The 20,747-nt window shown below is 32.3% G+C and overlaps 1 protein-coding gene across 1 annotated transcript; it reads right to left on the reverse strand.

The window, feature by feature from the left end:
* Positions 1-8,228: 8,228 nt before the first annotated feature.
* On the reverse strand, positions 8,229-17,504 carry LOC126880849 (uncharacterized). The gene is made up of 3 exons (XM_050644917.1): positions 17,439-17,504; positions 10,801-11,013; positions 8,229-8,385 (listed from the first exon to the last, which is right to left on the reverse strand). Exons 1-3 carry the CDS (start codon positions 17,502-17,504, stop codon positions 8,329-8,331), a joined length of 336 nt encoding a protein of 111 aa, XP_050500874.1. The 3' UTR covers positions 8,229-8,328.
* Between the last annotated feature and the right edge of the window lie 3,243 nt (positions 17,505-20,747).

Here is a 20,747-nt window from a genome sequence, read left to right on the forward strand (position 1 = left end):
TCTCTTTTTTTTCAGCGAAAAAGTGATCGGAAGCAACCGCCCTAATCACCACCCGAATTCAAATTAGTCATTGACCTTATTTGGTTTTCTTCATTATTAATAGGTTTTAAAAGTTTGACTGACCTAGAATGATTGGTTTTTAAAAAAAGGGAGTTAAAAGCGAAACAAATTTTTGTAGTTTGGAAAAAAATGGCTTTCCTTCAGAATAGAAAGATTAGCATCAGAGATACGAAAAATGTTAAATTATAAAATTATACTTTATTTAATTCCCAACAGCATGGTTTGCAAAAATTTTTTTTGTGGCAAAAATTCAGTGAACTTATTAAAACTTGCAATAATGCAAAAACCATCTTTACCAACCCTTTCAATGTCACCTCTTTTTGCGACTAGGTACTTTTAAAAGATTTAATAATAATTGTCATATAGACCTTGTAAAGACCTACAAAATTATTTTTTACCAAACTTTCTAAGATAAAAATAAAAAAGTTACGGTTAAAAATTCAATATATTTTTTTGAAAAAAAAAACGAGAAATCCAAATTGAAGCACAATAATGTAAGTTAGCGGTGTTTTTAGTCATTGGTCTTATTCATTTTTTTTTATGTACAGTAAAACCTGTCAATAACGGTCACTAAAAATGACAGAACTATTGGCCGATAAAAAAAGGTGGCCGCTAATACCAGGTTTTGTTGTCCACAAATTTTGGTTTGGGGAACTTTGAAACTGGCTGGCTAGTTCAGGTGGCCCGTTTTGACAGGTGGCCGTTAACACAGGTTTTACTGTATAATTAATAGATTCTAGAAGTTTGAGTGGCTTAAAATGATTAATTTATAAAAAACTGGAGTAAAAATTGAATAAATAATTTTTGTAGTTTGGTAAAAAATTCCATTTCCTTTAGAATAAAAAGATTAGCATCAGAGATACGAAGAAATGTTTAAATATGAAATTGTAGGTTATTTAATTCCCAAGAACTTGGTTTGAAAAAAATTTTTCTACAGCAAAAATTGAGTGAATCGTAAATGTCGATATAAAACTAACACTTTGATAGCGAATAAATCGAAAACTATTAATTTTATCAAAAAAATGTATAAAACATTTTTTGCTTAGAATGAACGTTTTTATCAAGTTTTGTAGCCAAAATATAATAAAAAATTTCCAACCACCCCATGGTAAAAGCGCCTTTCGGCATCATATAGATTTGATCCTTGGACTATCCACTAACTATTGTAGTTATTCTAAAATTTTCAAGCAAATCGATTCATTGTGTAAAAATTGCGAGGTGAAAAGCTTCCGTTCTTGGGCTATAACATTAATATTAATAGTACAACTTGCGCAATTTGAAAAATGTGGTTTAAATGGTCTTTTAAAATTTAATTTAAACTCTATTATTGCATTTTTAACACGTTTGTAGAAAAAAACTATTAAAATTTGTTAGAATGTACAACAATAAAAGTAAGATTTTATTCTATAGTTGTTATAATTGCAAAACGTACAGGAAGGGCTACGTTTCGCAAAAACCACAAATTACCCCGTTTAAAGGGATGAAAAGGGGAATTCCGGGACGAAATTTTTTAAGAAAAAGTTAGTCTCATAATAAGCACCCCTTGATTTACCAAAAAAAAAAAAAAATAAAACCGGACTTGTGTCCATTTTGCAAGGTTCAACCTCTGTTTCCTACACTAGTAAATTTGCGTGGGATTTTAACTGAAAAAAAAAATAATGTATAATATTTACAATTTCCTTTGAAAACCATACGTAATAATGATTATAAAATTCTTTATATAACGTGTGGATTTGCACATGGAAAACTGGTGTTTTAGCTGAGATAGTAATAGGATTTACAACAAAACATTTTTGTTCTAAAGTTCATTATAACAACACAGCTCAGAATACCTAGAACTCAACATAAAATTAGTTTTTCTTTGTAACCTCGCCTTTTTAATTAATCCGGTGTTCATTATTTTTAAATTAATATACGCTTCTGCACTTCGTAACCTGACTTTTGTTTTAATACGTATAATCCTTTTTGCTTTTCCATTGCTTCTTTAATCTTTTAAAAGTATTATATAAATTTTATTTGAAAAAGTACCAATGTGCAGGCTTAATCTCTCGTATGCTATTACGAATATTGTTGTTGATCACAAAATATGAGTTTTCTTCCTTACATTTAGATTTGTACTAATTTTGCTTATTCTAAAGGAACAGGATATTTCGTATTCTAAAGAAAGGTGATGCTACAAATTGCGACAAATTTAGAGAAGTAACACTGTTAAAGAGCTGCTACAAAATATTGACATCACTAATCAAACAAAGACTCTCAAAATACATTGAAAATAATATAGAAGACTACCAATAGGGATTAAGAGAGGGAATTGAGAAGTAAAAGATACGAACAGGATATATCGACTTCACATCATTTTCATAGATTTTAAGCAAGGATTTGACAGCGTAATAAGACCGAACCTAATAGAAGACATGAAAAACCTAGATATTCCAAATTAACTCATAAATCTTACGGAAATAACAATGGCAGAATCTACGGCAGCAATAATAACAGATGACGGCATCACCAAAAATAGGTACCGGGTGTCCACTTATATTTTCCCCCATTTTAACTGCCTATAACTTCTAAACGGCTCAAGATAGAAATATGCGGTTTTCGATTAAATGTTTTATTTTAGTAAAAGTTTTGTCTGAATGGATTGAAGTTTTTATATCGCTTTTAAATATGAAAATAAAAATGGCGGATTTTTGAAAAAAACGTTGTTGACTTTTTTTTAATGGAACACCCAGTATATTTTCTGTAAATTGAAAAAAAGGTCATGCACCTATCTAACGATATAAAGTTTTTCAAAATCGGTTGTCAAATCACTGAGTAATTAATTTTTAAAATGATAGGTGCAACGTGGATATCACATATAGTATTTTTACTACAAAAACGTTATTACGTAGGTCAAAATTTTTGACGTAAGAGAACTGTCAAAACATTAGAATGTGACTTTTCATTATTGCTATGTTTATTATAAACACGGCAATAATGAAAAGTCACATTCTAATGTTTTGACAGTTCCCTTACGTCAAAAATTTTGACCTACGTAATAACGTTTTTGTAGTAAAAATACTATACCTACCTATATAACATAACAAAGCAAATTGATATTATGTTATGTGATTTCCACATTGCATCTCTCATTTTAAAAATTGATTGCTCAGTCATTTGACAACCGATTTTAAAATTTTTTATATAGCTGGATAGCTAAATAATCGTTTTTTCAAGTTTTTAGGCAAATGACTATTTTTTATATAGCCTTGAAATAAAAAATGGCGGATTTAAAAAAAACGTTGTTAACTTTGTTTATTAAAACAGCCAGTATATTTTTTGTAACTTGAAAAAAACGGTCATTTACCTATCCAGCGATATAAATTTTTTTAAAATCGGTTGTCAAATGACTGAGCAGTTAATTTTTAAAATGAGAGATGCAATGTGGAAATCAAATAACATAATATGAATTTGCTTCGTTATGGTATTTAGGTATGTGATATCCACGTTGCACCTCTCATTTTAAAAATTAATTACTCAGTGAGTTGACAACCGATTTTAAAAAACTTTATATCGCTGGATAGGTGAATGATATTTCTTTCAGTTTACAAAAAAATATACTGGGTGTTCCATTAAAAAAAAGTCAACAACGTCTTTTCAAAAATCCGCCATTTTTATTTTCGTATTTGAAAGCGATCTAAAAAAATCAATCCATTCAGACAAAACTTTTACTAAAATAAAACATTTCAGCGAAAACTGCATATTTCTATCTTGAGCCGTTTAGAAGTTATAGGCAGTTAAAATGGGGGAAAATATAAGTGGACACCCGGTATAATAATAGCAACTAAAGTACGACACAACAACTCTCAAAACATTTTAATATTTAATGTCACTATTAATCCGGTCAACTTAGACATTAAAATAGTTGGCAAATAACAAAAATTGCCGTAGAGCCAAATTTTGGTGGAGAGTTAGAGTTTACCATAACAAATAAAGTTTTAAAAATCCCCATCGATCCCATGTGTGCAACAAAAGTTATTCGGGATCAAAGGTCAAAATTTGAGATTTTTTGGATTTTTCTCGAAAGCGGTAAGTTTTATCAAAAAAAAAATTAAACCAAAGTTGTAGATCTTAACATTCTCTACAAAAAAGTCCTTAAACTTTTTTCCTGAGATATCGCGATTTTAAAAGTTACTTTATACATTATGCACATTATGTACATTATACATAAGCCACGTATACAGAGTGAGTTTTATGTATGGAAACACTCAATTATCTCGAGAACGGCTTCCATGATTTTTATAGATTTAGGTAGGTGGAGGTTTTCTAATGCGGTCGATACTATACTGCTAATTACATTGTTGTCATATTTTCCGTTTTTCTGGAAATCTAATGAACTTTCGTATTTCAAATGGAACATACTGTATATTTTTTGCGTTTTGAAGTCCTTAAGAAATACCGATTATTTTTAATGTTATATTCCCTATACCTAAATGCCATAAGTTCGAAGTTATTGCTATATTTATTTAAAAATAAAATTTAACAAATTATAAAAATCAATTTTTTTGGCCCGAGTAAACACTATTTAGGTTGTTTGGATCATTGGGAACAAAAAAGGTCTTTTGTAATTTTTCCCTAAAATTAATCGTTTCCAAATTATAAACAATTTAAAACTGAAAAAAACTGAATAATGATGATATTCAAGGTTCAAAAACACAAATTAACAATATTATTTTTGAAACTGCGAAGTACCCAAATTCAAGCTTAAGGCTTTTTTTATCAGTTACCGATAAGAAATTTGAGATTGTTTCATTTTAAAACATTGTTTTTTAGTTGTTAATGCAGCCCGATGGCCCGTCCTCACATATGCATTTCATTAAAAATTAAAAGCAATGTTATACAATAAAAGGAGGCAAAAAATCTTATGGTAAGCTATTAGAAGAAGAGTTGGGCTTGAATCTACGTACTTTAAAATTTTAAAAATTATATTTTTTACTTGTGTTCTTGAACCTTGAAAATCGTCATTATTTGATTTTTTTCAGTTTTAAATCGTTTAGAACTCGGAAACGATTAATTTTAGAAAAAAATTCCAAAAGATCTTTTTTGTTTCCAATGATCCAAAGGACCTAAAATAGTGTTTACCCGGGCCAAAAAAATTGATTTTTATAATTTGTTAATTTTTTTTTAAATAGATGTAGCATTAACTCCGAAATTATGGCATTTAGGTATAGGGAATATAACATAAAAAATAATCAGTATTTCTTAAGGACTTCAAAAAGCAAAAAATATACAGGGTGTTGTATTTGAAATAAGAAAGTTTATTTGATTTCCAGAAAAACGGAAAATATGACAACAATGTAATTAACACTATAATATCGGCCGCATTATAAAACCCCTACCTACCAAAATATATAAAAATTGTCCAAGCCGTTTTCAAGATAATTGAGTGTTTCCATACATAAAACTCACTCTGTATACACAATGTGGTACTTAAGACAAGTATAAAGGCCTATTTGTGTCTCTTTTATATAATATATTATACTATTCTGAAAATATTTCTTCAAAAGATAATCAGTCCCAAACTGAATCTCCTCTATCCACGTGGCCTTGAAAAACATTTGGCTATGCCATTGTTTAAAAAAGAACATATTGTCTATTGTAAACCATGGCTACTCTATTGTCCGTAGGTCTTGTTCATATTATCTGTTTCTTTTAGTGCTAAAGGTTCAGTTCAAGTGAATATAAGTACTTATTACAAGCGTCTACCAATATTAGCAGACATTACGGGCTTCCAGTGACAGTGGTATTTGACGGCTACAGTTGTAACAAGTAATAGAAAACTTCTGTTGGAGTGAAAGTAAAAAGAAAGATATAGGTACTCCAACAGAAGTCAGGAAAAAGGAAGTAACTAATGGGACAAAATGAAAATAGATGGGATGTAAAGAAGATAGTGAAGTGGCTTCTACGTGGAGAAGCCGCAGTAGGAAAAATACTACTTTCCAATAGTATTGGTGGAGGAAAGTGGAAGGATGTAGAGACAGAGGCAAACTGAATATAATTGGCTAGCAAGAGATGCAAGAGAATAACTTGACACTCAAGGATGGATAGGGCTCGTTTGCATGCCTGTCGAAGAACAGTAGCTTTAAGTAGATAGTTATGATGACTAAAAGATGAGATAATAAAATAATAATAAGGTACTGAAAATGAATGAAGATGAATAATTGCTAAAGACGAACAAAATAAATAAAACTAACAAATCATGGGCGCCATGAAAATGATCTTCGATCATTCTCCCAGGTAACTTACACTGCTGTCAAATATTAAATATATTAAATCTGTTATAGTGAACATAAAGGAATAATAAAATTAATGATATACAAAATTAGTAAATATTTATGAAAAATAACTACTAGATTTCTGACAATCTCTGAGTTACACCAAGTGCGTATCATGTGACTATAAAATGACATAAGTTATACAAAGTTATATTTGAGATAACAACAAAAATGTTATCTGTTACAAAATTACATAAGTACCTCTTACTTACATATAGGGTACAACTCACATGAGACTTCTACCAAATGGTTATAGTACGCTTGCTACGTACATACCACTAAATTGAAACCGACAAAGATGAAAATAATAAAAATAAATAGGCCCAAGCCTCACTAAGAGAAAATACAATAATGAATAAGCAAAGTTAAATATACAATGAATGAAAGAGAAATGTAGTTGAGATAAATACTGAAAAGATGACCTAAATTAACCGAACAAATGGAATAAAGTGAATAACAATAAAATATTTGGGAAACAAGCAAGTAATATTACAAAATAAATATCAAACCAATAATGTATAGAAATCTAATTTTCTAGGCTTATTACCTTGTGCACAATGTAACGTACCATATGATCGTAAATAAGTTTGGGAACCTAATACATTAATAAACAAATATGTTATATAAAAAAATACAGGCAGCTAAATCTGAAAAAATATTAATAAACATAGTGCATTACTAAAAGTCCGAAATATAAAACACTATAGTTACTAAAATCCACACAAACTCAAATGTTCCCAAACAAATCCAAATGACTCCTAAAAAGTCCGTTACTGCATCCCAAAACGAACACCTGTGTGGTACAGTCCTGTCGCCAGGGGGGTACAACGGCCTCCTTTATTCAGATGGACTTACCCAAGTTTTTTTCATGTATTTTGACCCGTAGAATACGAATTTTTTGGGTAACAGTTGATCCGGATGTCGATAAGATTGTTATTGACCAAGAACTTGAGGAATTACATAACCGCGATCTCTCGCAAAACAAAACATTTTTTGGTATTTTTTGGGTCATTCTAAGCAAAACATGTTTCTACAATTTTTTTCGTAGGATGGCTAGTTTTCGAGATAACCGCGGTTGAACTTTAAAAAAATAGAAAAATTGCAATTTTTGAACCCGAATAACTTTTGATTAAAAAATAAAATAGCCAGTCTGCTTACCGCATTTGAAAGTTTAAGTTAAATTATATCGGTTTTAATTATTTGCATTGCTAAAAATTTATTTTTTTATTGTTTAACAAAGCTATAAACACATAGTGTTTCCCGTGCCTTTACATGCATTTTAACGCATGCTACGTAGAAATAGCCTCGATTGCACTAGTACCTATTCTACCTACTCGTTAGATTTTAAATGAGAAATCATAGAAAACATCACTCACGCACTAGGTGTTTGTAGCTTTGTTTAACAATAACACAATAAATTTTTAGCAATGCAAATAATCAAAACCGATATAGTTTGACTTGAACTTTCAAAGGCGCTAAGCAGAATTGCTATTTTATTTTTTAATCAAAAGTTATTCGGGTTTAAAAATTGCAGTTTTTCGATTTTTTGAAAGTTCAACCGCGTTTATCTCGAAAACTGAGCATCCTACGGGAAAACTTGTTAGAACATTTTTTACTTAGAATGACCCAAAAAATATAAAAAAATGTTTTGTTTTGTGAGAAACCTCTGTTATGTAATTCCTCAAGTTCTTGGTCAATAACAATCTTATCCACATCCTGATCAACTGTTACCCAAAAAATTCGTATTCTACGGGTCAAAATACATGAAAAAAACTTGGGTAAGTCCATCTGAATAAAGGAGGCCGTTGTACCCCCCCCTGGCGACAGGACTAGTACGAAACGATACCTCCTATATGTCCAGGTGTAGAATGAAAATCAGGAGCAGGAACGCCCCAAGTGTTTCCCAAATGACATACTCCCAGAGTGACTTGACTGGAGCCGGAATAGGTTCCTCTCAGGTGGATGAGGGTCTATGACTTCCCATGTTGTAGTGTATTATTTCCCCAAAAGGCTAAAACAAATATTTTCCAGTCTTAGTTTCAATGTAAAAGTCTAGGAAAAAGTTAAAGGAGAAAAAAGAGAAACTAAGAAGTGGTTTTTAATATAGATTGTAATGTAAAAAAGGGCCATTAACATACAAGAAAAACATTCATTATTGAATAGTACGTGACCAATAATTGACCTTCAGAGCGAAATATGTGAAAATTTCAAATTAGAGTAACGAACTAATATGATTTCTTTAAAATAATTATAGGATACTTATAGTATAGTATAGTTGATCCAAAAGATGGCATAACCCAGACATCCAAAGTGAAAGTTATCCTTCAACACCAAATTGTTCTATATGGTCCACAAAATGTCCAGAAAAAAGTCACACTATTTTGAGCGTCGGGTTTGGGGGGAGAGGGGAGAAATCGGTAAATTCGTAGTTTTTTACGTTTTTCGTCAATATTTCTAAAACTATGCGGTTTAGCATGAACAACCATCTGTACAAAATTGTTCTACATTAAATTTGAAATAAAAAAGGCCCTATGCATAATCTTTCTAAAATGAATGGTCCCAAAGTTACGGAGGTAGTATAGTATAACTGGTCCAAAAAAAGGTCTAACCCAAACATCCAAAGTAAAGGTTCTCCTCCAACACCAAATTGTTCTGTATGGTCCACATATTGCTCAGTAAAAAGTTACACCATTTTGAACGTCCGGTTTGAGAGGGAGATGGGGGAGAAGTCGGTAAATTAGTAGTTTTTTTTACGTTTTTCGTCAATATTTCTAAAACTATGCTTTAGCGTAAACAATGTTATATACAAAAATGTTCTACATGAAATTCGAAACCAAAAATGTTCTATACATAATTGTGATATAATTTACGGTTCCAGAGTTACGGAGGGTGAAAAGTCGAGGTTTTCGATACTTTTTATATTTTTTGGGCAATGTATGGCATAACTATACCAAAAACCCAGACATCAAAAGTGAAAGTTATCCTCCAACACCAAATTGTTCTATATGGTCCACATAATGTTCAGAAAAAAGTCACACCATTTTGAGCGTCGGATTTGGGGGGGAGAGGGAGGAGAAATCGGTAAATATAAAAAGTATCGAAAACCTCCACATTTCACCCTCCATAACTCTGGAACCGTTGATTTTATGACAATTATGTATAGAATCTTTTTTGTTTTAAATTTTACGTAGAACATTTTTCTATAGAACATTCTTTACGCGAATGCATAGTTTTAGAAATATTGACGAAAAACCTAAAAAAACTACTAATTTACCGACTTCTCCCCCATCTCCCCCCCCCAAACCGGACGCTCAAAATGGTGTAACTTTTTACTGAACAATATGTGGACCATATAGAACAAGTTGGTGTTGAATGAAAACTTTTACTTTGGATGTCTGGGTAAGGCCTTTTTTGGACCAATTATACTATACTACCTCTGTAACTTTGGAACTGTTAATTTTAGAAGGGTTATGCATAGCACCTTTTTTATTTCCAATTTAATGTAGAACAATTTTGTATAGCGGATTGTTCATGCTAAACCGCATAGTTTTAGAAATATTGACGAAAAACGTAAAAAACTACGAATTTACAGATTTCTCCCCCCTCTCCCCCCCCAAACCCGACGCTCAAAATGGTGTGACTTTTTTCTGAACATTATGTGGACCATATAGAACAATTTGGTGTTGGAGGATAACTTTCATTTTGGATGTCTGGGTTTGGGTCTAACTATACCATAATATTATTAGATGTTGCAATAAAATATAGAGATATCAAAGACACCTACAGATTAATAGCTTAAAAGTTAAGGTTAGGATTTTCTCTGAATGAGTATTACTTAAAGATATTGAAATAATTAAAAGATACCTACTAAATTTGCTGAATAAATTTACTAGGAAAATTGAATTGGAAGAAATATTTTATAAAATGTAGAAATAATGTAACATGCAATATCATTAACCTCATGATGTCAAAAAAATATGTATCTACAGTATTTCTCATGATCATTTTTCAGTGCGTAACAAATGATAGGAAAAAGGGTAAGTCCGTGATAATACACATTTATAACATTTATTCTAACATGACATTTTAGTTAAATCTGACAGTTGTCACATTTTATTTTCAATTTGGAATAAAAACAAATCAAAAGTGTTTCTTGCATTTATAAAATGGTATTTTCTTTGATTTGTATAGTCTTATAAATTATACAGATTATATTTGTAATATTATTATCTAATTAAAAAAACTATTTTTTTATTATGGCGCCATCTATCGACAACTAGAATAACTAGAATAAATTTTATAAAAATGTCACTGACGAAATGTAATCACCGACGTGCCTTTTTTTCTGTCACATACAATTTAATGCGTTAGAAAGAAATCGAAAAACTGTGACGCACTGAAAGATGATCACGAGAAATACATTTACCGGATCTCTCAGTTCTTCATTATTGTTTTCCTCTATAAAACACTGGGTGGATTCTGGGAAAACACTGCGAACACCATGTACATCCTCGGGAACTTTATTTCCCAATAAAGGCTTAGTACTTAAGAGAAAGATTCCGCCATTTGGGTACTGTGACCGACCTATTCCGGGCTCACAAATCAAGTGGTCAGTGAACTTGACACTTGACGTCTCCCACTAGGAAATGTCAAATTTATCTCAGAACGCGAAAGAGTGTTGACCCCCAGAGGGCCGCTGCCAATCCAACAAATCCAAAAGATAGTTTTAAATTGGTTGAATGGTGACGTATTTAAAATAATTTTCTTAAAATATAAGAAAATTAGAGAAGTTTAATTAAGCGCTCCAGAGAAAATAATTTTCAAAATACTTAAAGCGCTAAAAATGATATTATAACGGGTGGACCGTTACACAGTGACTCGGCAAAGAATATTAAAGCTGCAGAACAACGTCGTCAAACTACAAAAACATCATCGGGTTCCGAGATTATCTTTGATGAAAATATAACAGTTGCATCGAATCAACAACAATTTTTCGATGACATTAATAATAAATCTCGTTTCATTTCCATGTTAACTGACAAATTAACAGCTGCGAATATTGAAGTGAAACAAGCTACAAATGACGCAGATGTCCTTATAATTGAGACAGCAATTGAAAAATTTAAGGTAACAAACACAACAATTGTAGTTGGTGAAGGTGTTGATTTGTTAGTACTGCTTACTGCAAGGACTCCAGTAGAAAAAGTTATTTATTTTCTGAAACCTGGAAGGACTCAACAGCGAACAGAGATATATTCTTTGAAAAGTTTATCGGAGTAACCCAAATGCCAAAAGTGCATTTTATTTTTACATGCGATAACCGGCTGCGACACTACGTCAGCAATGTACAGAAGGGGCAAAACGTCAGTACTTAAATTATTCGAAAAAAAAAAGATTTGACTGACTGCTGTAAAGTTTTTACAGAACTTGATTCCACACCGCAAACAATAATTACAGAAGGAATTCGCTTTCTTCTTGCGGTTTATGGAGTTCCAAAAAAATTAGTTGTCTTGATAAATACCGATATTTAACTTTTATAAAAAATACGCGAAAAAAGAAACAAGCAAAACTATCATGTCTTATGACATATCTAACATCAGCATCTGCTTTTCAACATTTGTATCGAGTTACCAGAGTTCAAACATGGCTAGGCAATGAACTCAATCCAGAAGACTGCGGTTGGAAATTAATAGATAATACTCTGGAACCGATTAAAACCTTACTTCCACCTGCTCCAGAAAAACTCCTTAACACTATTTTTTGCAATTGAAAAAAAGGTTGTAGTGTCAAATGTGGATGTAAAAAAGTCGGGTTGCTGTGTTCTCTAGCGTGTACCGACTGCCAAGGTCAGTCTTGCTCAAATGTCCAGTTTAGTACAACAGAGGAAGACTTCTGTGTTTTTAATGAAGAGACCAATGGCTCAGTCACATTTGAACAATTTTTGAACATCCAACAAGAGGAAGAGGAAGAAGATGAAATCGAACAAGACTTGACTGTTAAAGTAGACTTTCAAGAATATGAATCTGATTAAAATATCTAAAGAAATCAATGCAACAGTTAACCTACTAATCAATAGCAATATCAATAATCGATATCAATAATAAGGTAATATCTAGAACTTGACCGGTATTGTTTCCTTAAATTATCCTAAAATGGTCAAAACAGTTAGTGGAGTAGGCCTACAGGGGAAACCACGGTAAAAAATCGCGCCGAGTACACTACCTCACAGTAGGTGGTGTGGAAACGTGTGCATATCATGTATAATGTGACTCTTTGAATCGCGATATCTCAGGAATGGCAACTATTAGGAAAAAAATAGTAATGACTATTATTTTTGTAGAGAATTTTAAGATCTGGAACTTTGGTTTAAGTTCCTTTCCGTTTCTTCCGTAACTTACCGTTTTCGAAAAAAATCCAAAAAAACTCAAATTTTGACTTTGACCCCGAATAACTTTTGTTGCACACATGGGATCGATGGGGACTTTTAAAACTTTATTTGTTATGATATACCTTAGCTCTCCACCAAAATTTGTCTCTCCGCCAATTTTTGTTATTTCAAATGTCTATATAGACCGGGTTGTATAGAGGGAACGATAAGCGCTACTGAAAGAAGAGGTACAATATTATAACCTCCATGTCGCAACTTGTGGTGTACGCTGACAATTAACATGAAATTGATGGGCATATACTTAAACAATTTAAAGAAATAATTTGCGAAGTTAACTAAGAGAGCATCTAACAGGCGTTGGGCAGTAAATCAAAGTAAAACAAAATACCTAATATGCTTAATTCATTTATTTACTAGCTTAATGAGAATAAAAACATTAACTTGTGTCCAAAGGTTTTTTATTAAAAGATTTTACTAATAGGTTTGGATCCCGCGTATAAAAAAGGAGTTGATTAATAGCAAGCTGAAAATTGGTTAATAGCTTAAGGGTGTCTAGTTGGACAAACTTTGATATATGGGAACACTGGAACAGGGGAAGTTTTAATTGTGGAACAGGTCACAGTTGTGTGACCACGAAAACGTCACATGTATTTTGTCCGACAGAATTTCCAATTGATTTGTCACCCTTTCATTAAACTCTCATGCAAAAATCAGACTGCTATTTATCACCTGTCATAATTCCTGTAATTCCTGATTTTTACATGAGAGTTTAATGAAAGGGTAATAAATCAATTGGAAGTCCTGTCGGACAAAATACATGTGACGTTTTCATGGTCTGACCGTTCCAAATTTTTAACCTGCTCCACAATTAAAACTTTCTTTATTCCAGTGTTCCTATATATCAAAGTTTGTCTGACTAGACACTCTTAAGCTATTAACAAATTTGCAGCTTTCTATTAATCAACTTTTTTTCATATGCGGGATCCAGACCTATAAGAAACAAACTAGCACTATCTAGTAGGTAACTATTACACAGCCAATTCACAGAAATAGGTTGTATATATTAAAAATCGTTGATTTAAGTAAAAAAAAATAATATTTTAATATTAATCGGTTATGGTCAAATGTGTAATATTATTTTTTAAAGTTTTTTTTATCTAGAAAGGAATCTCATATCACGTTTAGCGGATATTAAAATATGGGAATATTCTGTAGCAACTGGGATGTCAAAAATTTTCACCGATTGTCAAAAAACTCGAAGACCGTGAATCGCAAGAAACGAAGTTATTAGAGAAAACGTTTAAACTGAGTTAAAGGAATCATCTGAAACTGCCATAGCAAAGGCACTGTGTATGTCCAAAATGCGTTTATAGGTCCCTTTTCCATAGAAGCAAACTTGACCGGTAATAACTTAATGTCACTAAGTAACCAATTAAGTAACCAAATTATTGATATTTTTTACTAAGTCACCAGATTACTAAGTATCTTTTATCGATGAGTCAGAGATTTTTTGAATGCAAATCCTCTAAATCGATGGATCGGACGTAGAGGATTAATAAGTGGCCTGACTGTTCTCCGTACTTCAACCCCTAATCTAAAATCAGGCATTTACATTAGGCGATCAACATATTTGCAGGATTAACTTCTTAACAAACCATTTATATGATCACAAAAAACTCATTATTTTATTAATGCATTTGCTTCTTTACTTCTTGCAGAATTCAAAAATGTCATAAAATGTTGATTTCTTCTTTGTTTTTTATTTTTTTTTTCGATTTCTTTTTCAATAATAATGAACACCAACAAGAGAAACTAAAAGTTAGCTACCGTATGATACGTCTTGAAGCAGGGCTTCCCACAATGTCCTACATCGCAATCAGGACAGTAGTACCTTGATTAGCTCCTTAACTTTTCTCCGCATACATCCTTTGCGTTATTGCGCCCAACACACTATACACTTTGGATGAGCTTTTTTCCTTGTGACAGAAAATACTTCTGAGAAATGTCGACCGGTAAGTCTAAGTGGGTTTAGAAGTGTCGAAATTCTTCCTCTTGACATACCTCAATCTATGTATCCAACCTAAACCAGTTGCGTAATCAAACCCTCTCGAAATTGAGTGTGCGTTCCTAGCTCTCCGCTTTTCTTGTGCAGCACAAAAGCGTTCCATTAAGTATGTACAAGAAGGTCGAAGAATATTTTTTTGTAATACCTCTTTTCACGCTTCCTGTTACAGGGTAATCAGCAAGATGTTGGTCGACTCTGTCGATGTCACCCATAGTATTGTTGTAGACTTGAAAAATCCTAGGTTTTTTTATCTCCTTTCCTCGCCTTTCTTTAGTAATCATTTCGTCATTATGCAATGTTGACAGCACGCAAACCTTCCGTTTATCCTTCCACTTCATTACTATTGTCTTTCCTTTTTGAAACGCGATAACTTCATTTTTGTTAAGTTAGTTCTTCATTTCTGGCGGTAAATAGCAGAGTCACTACTGCGTCTATGTTCAAATTCCAAAAACCCAGAGAGAAGAAACGAAATAAATCGCTTAAATTCCCACTAAATAGCCCAAAACAAGATTTTTCGGGTTGATTATATTTTTAGATAAAAGTGCAAAAATAATTATCTCGGGCTAGTTTCTTAAGGGGTTAAGACAAATATTTATTGATTAAGGTGAACTAGTATAATCGAGTCGCTTATCTGGGACACAACTGTCTACACTACAATCACAATAAAGATGCACTAGAAATAAACAAGCATGGGGAGCACTTCCGAATCATGATTTGGGAGTGCTCCTCAAACATTCAACGTGTCTTGATTTGTTTATTTCTATATAGTACATTTATTATATTGTTGATTTTGATTTATTATATTGTTGATATATTATTGTGATTTTAGTGTAATAGCCTAAGAGCTGTGAGACATTTTTGAGTAGGTATTTTAGGCAACCTGAAATTTTTTTGGGTGACTCTTCCATGATAGCCTAATACAAAAATCCCGGTCTGGCTGGAGGGTAGCGGTTATTTTCCCCAAAAATCCCCCCAAAGTTAAAAAAAGGGTAAATAATTGTTATTACAAAAAATATCATTGACGTGACTTTAAAGTAAATTTAAATATTCAAATATAAAGAAAATAAACAGGCCACGCGATTTGAGGACGATTTTAACTCTGCAAGGTACTTGCATGGGCGCAACAGGATTATTTTCAGGGGGTGCATCTGAACTTCAGAAGATTTCATCTGAATCTGTACATACTATTAACGAGTATAAAATATACAACTATACATACATGGCTATGATGTACATTCCTTCCGGACAGGGAGGTGCAATTGTTATTTTGACAGGGTATTTTTTAATATTAAAAATATATATTCTAAAAAGACAGGTTTTTTTTTGGTGAAATTTTTCAACTGCCAGGTGATTAAACAAATTAAGCGAGCATGTAAATGAAAAGCGCTATAGGTAAGCAGCAGTGTGAGAAAGAGCGTATACCGATAGCTGTTTGCGTCCTATATTGTAGCTGAGAGAGTCCGTTCGCTCGAGAAAAATCACGCGACCTGGCGATACCCATGTTGTTGTGCCTGAAACGTTTGAGTAATTATATATTATAGTTTCTTAAGTAACTTTTTATTAATTAAAGGAAAATAATACGTACTATACAATAGATTTTGCAAATATGACAGAAAAATACAAATTTATTATTATAAATATATAGGTGTAGAGAAGCATAAAACTATAAACTAAATTAATTATGTGTCCGAATCTTGTACTACTTCTTCAAACTCCTCATCTAAGCTTAAATATTCATTCTCTTCTTCTTCGTCAGACTCCACTCGAGACTCAGATTCCTCTTCTACATGATCTGTAATATATATTTAGAATTAATTAAAAATTAATTAATTGAGTTGCTACGTATTCTCTCTCCTTTTATACGGAGTCGAAGCCTGGACAATCACGGGCGCATCTGAAAAAAGACTTGCCATTGTTGAGATATGGTGTCATCGAATAATATAAAAAATATCATGGACACAACACGTAACAAACACGGAAACATTAAGAAAGATGAAAAAGGAAAAATTAATACTCAACACTATGAAGGAAAGAAAAATGAGCTACTTTGGTCATATACTAAGAAATAAAAAACGTGATGTGATTGGTTATATAAGGAAAAGTGCTAGAAAAAAGAGAACCGGGAAGACGATGCATATCCTGGTTGAAAATTTTAAAGTAGTGGAGTGTTAAAAACAATGATAGAACTCTTCAGAATCGCTGCAGAGAGAATAAAATGGGCCGTGATGATGGCCATTGTTATGAAAGGATGAGGCACACGAAGAAGCGGAAAATTGAGTTAACTAAAAAAAAGGTTTCAGTTATAAAAAGAACATGTATGTAAGCTTACCCTCAGCAATATATCTGAAATTCTCTTTGGTTCGCTGATAAACTATAGCAATCATAAACTGATTGAGGCAAACAATCTCGTACATAAAGATGGCTCTAATTCCGTATGTAGCTTCGTTATATTTATGTATATTTTAAAATTTCCAGTACCATACTCCATAAAAATCTCTAGATCGTCACTTTGGAGATGATCCATGTATCCAAGCATAATTATCAAAACATCTGTATCAGAAGTTTTAATAAGAACATTGCTAGTCTTTGCTAATGTATTAAGCTTACATACGTGATGAACTATCTTCGTGTCGGCTTCTTCGTGATTTTCGCAGGTCATGTTGTCGTCGATCGACATTTCTATACCATCAGTATTTACAACATACGAATCACATAAATCATAATTTAAATTTATTAATAAATTACCAATAAAAGGCACCATCTCCTCTGTAGACCAATGTTCAATTAAAAATTTAACTACCTAAATTTAATATTTTTTAATTCCTTGGCAAAATCTGTTAGTATCCATCCATTTCTGTTAGATGTTGAAGAATTACCCCTTATAGCCCTTTTCATTCACATGCACGCGTTATTTGTTTCACCTGGCACTTGGAAAGTTACACAAAAAAAAACCTGTCTTTTTTAGAATATTTATTTTTAATATTAAAAAATACCCTGTCAAAATAACAATTGCACCTCCCTGTCCGGAAGAAATGTACATAGCTATGCATGTATAGTTGTATATTTTATACTCGTTAATAGTATTTACAGATCCAGATGAAATCTTCTGAAGTTCAGTTTAGATGCACCCCCTAAAAATAATCCTGGGGCGCCCATGCAAGTATCTTGCAGAGTTAAAATCGCCCTCAAATCACCTGGCTTGTTTATTTTCTTTATATTTAAATATTAAAACCTTAAATTTAGTTTAAAGTCACGCCAATGATATTTTTTGTAATATCAATGCTTACCCTTTTTTTAACTTTGGGGGGATTTTTGGGGAAAATAACCGCTACCCTCCAGCCAGACCGGCATTTTTGTATTAGACTATCATGGAAGAGTCACCTGAAAAAATTTCAGGTTGCCTAAAATACCTACTCAAAAATGTCTTACAGCTCTCGGACCATAAACAGTTATGTCTCCGATAATTGTTAGAAAGAGTTATACGTATTTATTATAGGCTTGCAGATTGTCAGTAGGTGAACAGCGAGCATTTTGGATATTTGAAATGATTTTTTAAAATTATTATTCTAAATTAGTCTTGGGAAATAAATTAACCTATTCATGTTACATGCAAAGTGCCTTATTTCTCGTTTGACCAAGTTTTTTCTACAATTTTAATTAAATAAAAGTGGATATTTCCGGTGATACCGCGACTAGTGAGAAAAAATATGGCGTTTGATGCGACATGTGCCATTGTATACGCATGCAAAAATATTATCTTTTTCGTTTTAAAATTTTTTAGGTGATTCCATACTTAATCTCAAACCTATATAGATATAGTGGCATGAATAAAATAAAAATGTATATTTTAAGGAAAAAATACAATTTCTATGGAAATTTAATAAATAATATTGATAGAATACTAACTTATGGCGAATTACAAAAAAAATAATCTCGGTATATTTAAGATTTTTACTCACGATCGCTTTTCAAAAATCATGCAAACATAAAAATAATGAAGATTAAAAACAACAGACAGAACAAAATGAGTAGGAATTTAGCATTATGTCGCCATTATTCCCATGTGTGCATATGTGGCCCATTGCAAAAGGGCTGGTATACTCTCGGAGGTCAGCTGAACAATTTTTATAAAATTATTATTTATTTATTTTATGAATTTTTTAGTATGTCTTGAGAGTAAATATTAAAGTGAGAATTAAGCATAAGCCATGTTATATTGTACATAGTTAAATTTGAAATGTGTGAGTATACCTTTGTAGTAGCAGATGAATGTAGTATACCTTTTTTAAGTAAAAATATTAAGAGAATTAAAGTTTTGAATGAAAAGGTGTGTAGTGTAGGGGATAAAACAAATTGAACGTATTAAATTAGCGCTGAAAGACGTATGTGGCGCCCTCTGGGTAATACATCATTTTTGGTGGCGAATTTAGATTTATCATCCCAAAAAGCCCTCGCTAACCAAATTACGTGTTATTATCCAATGTCTGTCAGGAAATATTCAAGAATAAATAAAATAAAAGTGTATCTTTGACACCCTGTATTTAGGTTATTATCAACTTTCGTACTAAGGTAAGTTAGCTTAAATCGACCTGTTTTAAGCTCAGGAATCTAAGGTTAACCCTTAAACGCCCAAGGGTGGGTTAAAAATGTCCACCTAATGCGTATTCCCTTGTAACATATTTATTACGTGTTTAAATTTTTTTTTCAAAATTATTTATTGTTAAAAAGACAGCCCATTATCGAATGTTAATTTGGTTCTACCAATATTTTTGAAAATAAAAGCAGCATCTTGAGTTAAATATGGATGGGCATAAAAAGTACACCCTTGGCAAAATTTGTTACTAAAAGTTTCTATATAATTTCTCGTTGGTAGGAAGATAATCCATATAATTATCGATGTATAATTATATAATCTACATAATTATCCGCCAATGAGGAGGCTGAAAGAAAGAATATGGAGAAAATCGACAAATCTGAATTACTTGCTTTTACTGGTATGTTAATTTTGATGTACATTGTAATTTTGTTGTAAGGTTTGTAAATTGTTTATATTAATATTTTAGAAGATGCTTTGTTTATTAAGCATAAGATTTATCCATTAAGTTTAATCCATTTTCAACAACTCTCAATAAATATATTAGCTATTTTCGAGGTGGACATTTTTTACCCACCCTTGGGCATACATGGAACCTAAAAAAGGTTGGGCGTTTAAGGGTTAAGCTATGACCCATTCTTTACCAAACACCCTGAAAAATATCAAATGGGTTACATTGCGTATTCAACGCTTAGTCGGTAATATAAAAATAGTAGAAAATTTGATCAAATGAATCCCTTCCTGGCGTTTCGAAAGACTAGTCTTTTATTAAGCTTGTGGCATCACAGAAAGCCACAAGTCTCTTTAGGGACAACTCTTTCATTTGGCTACGTTGTACAAAGGCCAGGATCTGCTACCTCTGATAGACCAATGTTGAGTACATCCAAAGTACATGTAAGGAGGTTTCCTCCTCCTCATCATATAGACGGTACCATGCGCCAATTAAAGCAAAAATGTAGATGTCATCTGAGTCTACAGTGGCTAGTAAGCATACTGACCACCAGAGAGCATCTCTTGCGGTTTACAAGAAGGTGGGCTATAAAACTGTTAGATCGTTGAGACTACCTCTAAAGGTACTAAAAGGCACTCCAATCACAGGTTCGGGTTCCACAAAAAAAGTGAATGAGCTTTTTCTTGCAAGTGTATGGACCCCTTTGCTCTCTTACACACCTGCGTGTAGCGGTATTCATATTAGGTTTATCTTATTGGTGAGCGCAAAATGAACCAGCGCTATTTTGCACTCAAAACCAGCTAGAGCAGAATTTAGGTACTTCCAGAGCCTTCAGAGCCACTTGACTATTAACCAGCTTGTTCTAACCAGCTACT

The sequence above is a fragment of the Diabrotica virgifera genome, chromosome 2 (assembly GCF_917563875.1).
Source record: "Diabrotica virgifera virgifera chromosome 2, PGI_DIABVI_V3a".
NCBI lineage: Eukaryota > Metazoa > Arthropoda > Insecta > Coleoptera > Chrysomelidae > Diabrotica > Diabrotica virgifera.

What these genes read in the sequence shown, in the direction of transcription:
- LOC126880849 (XM_050644917.1), bottom strand. Translation starts at nt 17,504, where the DNA reads ATGTCGATCGACGACAACATGACCTGCGAAAATCACGAAGAAGCCGAC. An exon ending in ACACGAAGATAGTTCATCAC is followed by an intron (nt 11,014 to 17,438) that starts GTATGTAAGCTT and finishes GACATTTCCTAG; the next exon opens with TGGGAGACGTCAAGTGTCAA. An exon ending in ATGAAGAACTGAGAGATCCG is followed by an intron (nt 8,386 to 10,800) that starts GTAAATGTATTT and finishes TATTTGTTTTAG; the next exon opens with CCTTTTGGGGAAATAATACA.